Here is a 3829-nt window from a genome sequence, read left to right on the forward strand (position 1 = left end):
ATTTTTGGTCAGTTTTCTTCTATTATTTACTAGTAGGGCAGCGTGGACATTACTGGCTTTTTTACATTTCATCTACTATCTCCCAGCAACACTGGAACAATGCTGCCATCTAGCTGGTGTTTTGTTTCATGCACCTTCTCACCTCCATGGAAGATGTCCTCTCTCCTTCTGGTCTAAAGCTCTCTGCCTTGGTCTCCGCCCCCCGTCCCGCCTCCTTACAGCTACGAGGGGCCGAGGGGAAAAAAAAAGTTCATCCAGTGGCCATATGTCTTGTCCGCAGGAGGGCTAATGGTACTGAAGGCATATTACATGTCCCGGGCATCGGGCACACCATGCTGCACATCTGACAGACTTACTGCACACACATATTCGCTCTATAAGATGCACAGACATTTCCCCTTACTTTATTTCCCCTTACTTTTGAGGGGGGGGGAAGTGCGTCTTATAGAGCAAAAAATACGGTAATGATTTCCCGTCTGTGCGAGTTTTTTGATGTGATGTAAAGTGTACATTTGAAATAAAGCAAATTCCACACTCTAAACAATTAAATGGTTTCTCAGCTGTGTGGATTCTCTGATGACTCACAAGACCTGATTTTCTAGAAAAGGTATTTCCACACTCTAAACATTTAAATGGTTTCTCCCCTGTATGAATTCTCTGATGATCCTTAAGGCTTGCTTTTCTAGAGAAGATGTTTCCACACACTAAGCATTTAAAGGGTTTCTCCCCTGTATGAGTTCTCTGATGGTACAAAAGACTTGTTTTTCTAGAGAAGTTATTTCCACATTCCAAACATTTAAATGGCTTTTCCCCTGTATGTATTCTTTGATGGTGCAAGAGGTTTACGTTTGCCCTAAAGTTCTTTCCACACTCCAAGCATTTAAAAGGTTTCTCCCCTGTGTGGATTTTTTGATGGTTCAGGAGACCTGTGTTTCCATGAAAGCACTTTCCACACTCCAAGCATTTAAATGGTATCTCATCCATATGAACTCTTTTGTGTTTCTTAAGGTCTTGTCTTCTATGGAAACTCTTTCCACACTCGAAGCACTTAAATGGCTTTTCCCCTGTGTGGATTCTCTGATGACAGATGAGACTTGTATTTCTAGTGAAACCCTTTCCACATTTGAGGCATTTAAAGGGCTTCTCCCCTGTGTGGATTCTCTGATGGTGCCTGAGGCTTGTTTTTCGACTGAAGTGCCTTCTGCAAGTCAGGCATTTAAATGGTTTCTCCCCTGTGTGGATCCTCTGATGTACAACTAGGCTTTTTTTCACACCAAAGACCTTGCCACACTCCAAGCACCGAAATGGTTTCTCCCCTGTGTGACTTTTTTGGTGTGACTTAAGCGCTGAGGTTTCAGTGAAACATTTCCCACAATCCAAGCATTTTAACGGTTTCTCCCCAGTATGAATTCTTTTGTGCCTGCAAGGATAGGAAGTTCGACTGAAGCTCTTTCCGCATGCTAAGCACTGAAGTGGATTCTCTGCTGAGTGGGGCTGCTGAGCAGCAGTCAGATTCACCTCTCGACTGAAGTTCTTTCCATGCTCCAAACTTTTGTGTGGTTTAGAAGAGGCTGTTTCCATCTGTGCGCTCTGGCCATCTACTGGAAAGAAGAGAAATAATTGGTAGAAGCACAATTGAAAAACTGTGGAATTTTAAGAATTCTGGTAGCTAACTACAGTCTAAGAGCAACCATTCTCTTCCGCTACAGCAGCTGAGGAGACCGAGGGGCATCTCCCCCTGATGACAGGAAAGCAGCTCCTTCCGCCCCCTCCAGAGTCTATTCTAGCTGTTCATTGAAAGGAAATTGAAAATGTAAGAAGCAAGGGCTTAAGCTGCTTCTTCCACCCCTCTTTGACTTTCCTCTTTCCTTCTCTGCTGTGCCTTTCATATTTAGAAAGAGGTTTGTTGTTCTGAATATAAAGAGAATCACCTCACATACACAGCACTGATGTGGTGCTGAGTACCACAGCCTCATAGCTCAGCATTTTGCATGCTGAAGGGCCCGGTTAGAATCCGAGATTTCCATTTAAAGGATCTTGGCAGGGGAACCCAAAGGGGAATGACATCCTCCCTCCCATGCATGAAATTGGAAGTCCAATTGCTGATGATCAAAGCCAAACATGGCTTACAAAGCATTTTCAATATACTGTTTAAATATCCTTTCCTCACTGCCCAGCCCATTCTAGCCCTATCCAAACCTACCAAATCCACTTTGTCTGAAATTCTAATTGTAATCTTGGAGTCGCCAATATGGTGCTCACAACTGGTGCCCAACACTCTGCATCTCCTGTTATACTTCTGTGAAATGGGCATTTTCTTGCGCTTTAGGAGAGCAAAGATACTGTTCAGAATTTGGGCCTTTGTCTTGTACTCCCGACAGCCCCATCAAATGCATTTTCCCTCAGAACCATGTCCCACTGAGATGAAAAGGAATTGCTCTGGAGATTTCCACCAGATGTGGCCTCAGGAAGTAACCCTTTCACACCATTTTTCTCAGATTCCCGGATGCAGTTGGGGGCACCAACCAACAGCAGTCTCAGGAGAGACCCCAAAAGCTGCCCAAGGAGAAAGAAGAGGACACCGGCTGATTAAATGGAGCAAGTGTGCAGAAGGAGCTGACCACAGCTTTTAAAAACCCCTTCTAAATTGGTTGTACCGATCATGCGCACTGGAGAACCTTACCTAAAGAGGCTACCGTCCTAACATTTTCTTCCATGACTTCCCGGTGCAGGGCTTTTTGGTCTGGACTCAGCAGGGCCCACTCCTCGGCAGTGAAATACACAGCCACGTGCGTGAAGGTCAGCTGAAAAAGCAAACATAATCCCTGAGCAGGAAACAACAGGGCTTCTTGCTTTCTTAACGACGTGCGGAAAAAGAAATCGCGTTGTCGGGAGATCGCCCCAGAGGAGAACTCTTCCTGCACGGCCTCTTTAATTGAGAGCTTTGGCAGATGGAAGTGAGCGGATGGTTATTTCAGGCCAAAGGAAACCTCCAGCAGAAAGAGGCACTCTGCCCCTCTCCCAGCCGCCCCATGTCACCCCCACATACCAGATCTGGTTGCACGGAAGCTGCTTCAAGCACGCCGTGACCAGGAGATGAGTTCCTACATTCTGTCTTCCCCCTGGGCGCGTCTCCTGCAAGAAACACAAAAACGGCAGAGACGCGTTTGCCTTCCCACCTCTTCCCCATTCCGTCCTGCCCATCCTTGTGCCGTCTGTAGCTGAAGCAACAGCTTCAATGCACAACTGGAAGGAGGGCTGGCCTAGAGGTAACTCCAGATAGGCAGGTTCAAGAAGACATCTTGAGGATAAAGCCCTTCCCTTCCAAAGCAACCCTAAAAGCTGCAATGGCCTTGGAAGGTCATTGCACTGGGAAGGAAGAAAGGGATTTTGGGTGGGAGAGAAAACAAAATCAAGTATCTGGAGAAGAACACTTAGAAATAAACAGAGCACAAAGACAACCAGGGGGACTTGTGCCTTGGTTCATCTTGAGACGATCTACTGAAATGCTCCGTGAGACACCCAGGAGAGCTCAAATATGTCCCGTGACTCTTTACCTAGTGAAGTGGCAACTCCGTTTCTCTCCTGTAGATCGATCCCGGCCAGGGGCACCTGCTTGTTGTCTCTCTGAGCCTTCTCTGCCAGAAGTAAGTCAGGGGAACCATTGGCAAAGAATTCCTGAACAGGGGAGAACAGAGAAGATGGCAAACAGACACAACGGTTAGAAAACAGAGAGTTAAGGACAAGGTCTAAGTCAGTTTCTCCAGCCTTTGGAGACTCAGAGGCACATTGGCTGAGCAGTTCCTAGGATCCCAAATTAGGGGTTGTG

The 3829-nt window shown here is 46.4% G+C and overlaps 1 protein-coding gene across 1 annotated transcript; it reads right to left on the reverse strand.

Moving 5' to 3' along the window:
- Window positions 1-444: 444 nt before the first annotated feature.
- On the reverse strand, window positions 445-3678 carry LOC123034762 (gastrula zinc finger protein XlCGF26.1-like; the record flags this gene model as incomplete). The annotated part of the gene is made up of 4 exons (XM_044452383.1): window positions 445-1601; window positions 2684-2804; window positions 3050-3135; window positions 3558-3678. Coding segments are annotated over 4 exons (1485 nt in total), but the record flags the coding sequence as incomplete, so codon positions are not given.
- Window positions 3679-3829: the final 151 nt, after the last annotated feature.

This window comes from Varanus komodoensis, unplaced genomic scaffold (genome assembly GCF_004798865.1).
Source record: "Varanus komodoensis strain SLA01 unplaced genomic scaffold, ASM479886v1 scaffold718, whole genome shotgun sequence".
NCBI classification, from domain to species: domain Eukaryota; kingdom Metazoa; phylum Chordata; class Lepidosauria; order Squamata; family Varanidae; genus Varanus; species Varanus komodoensis.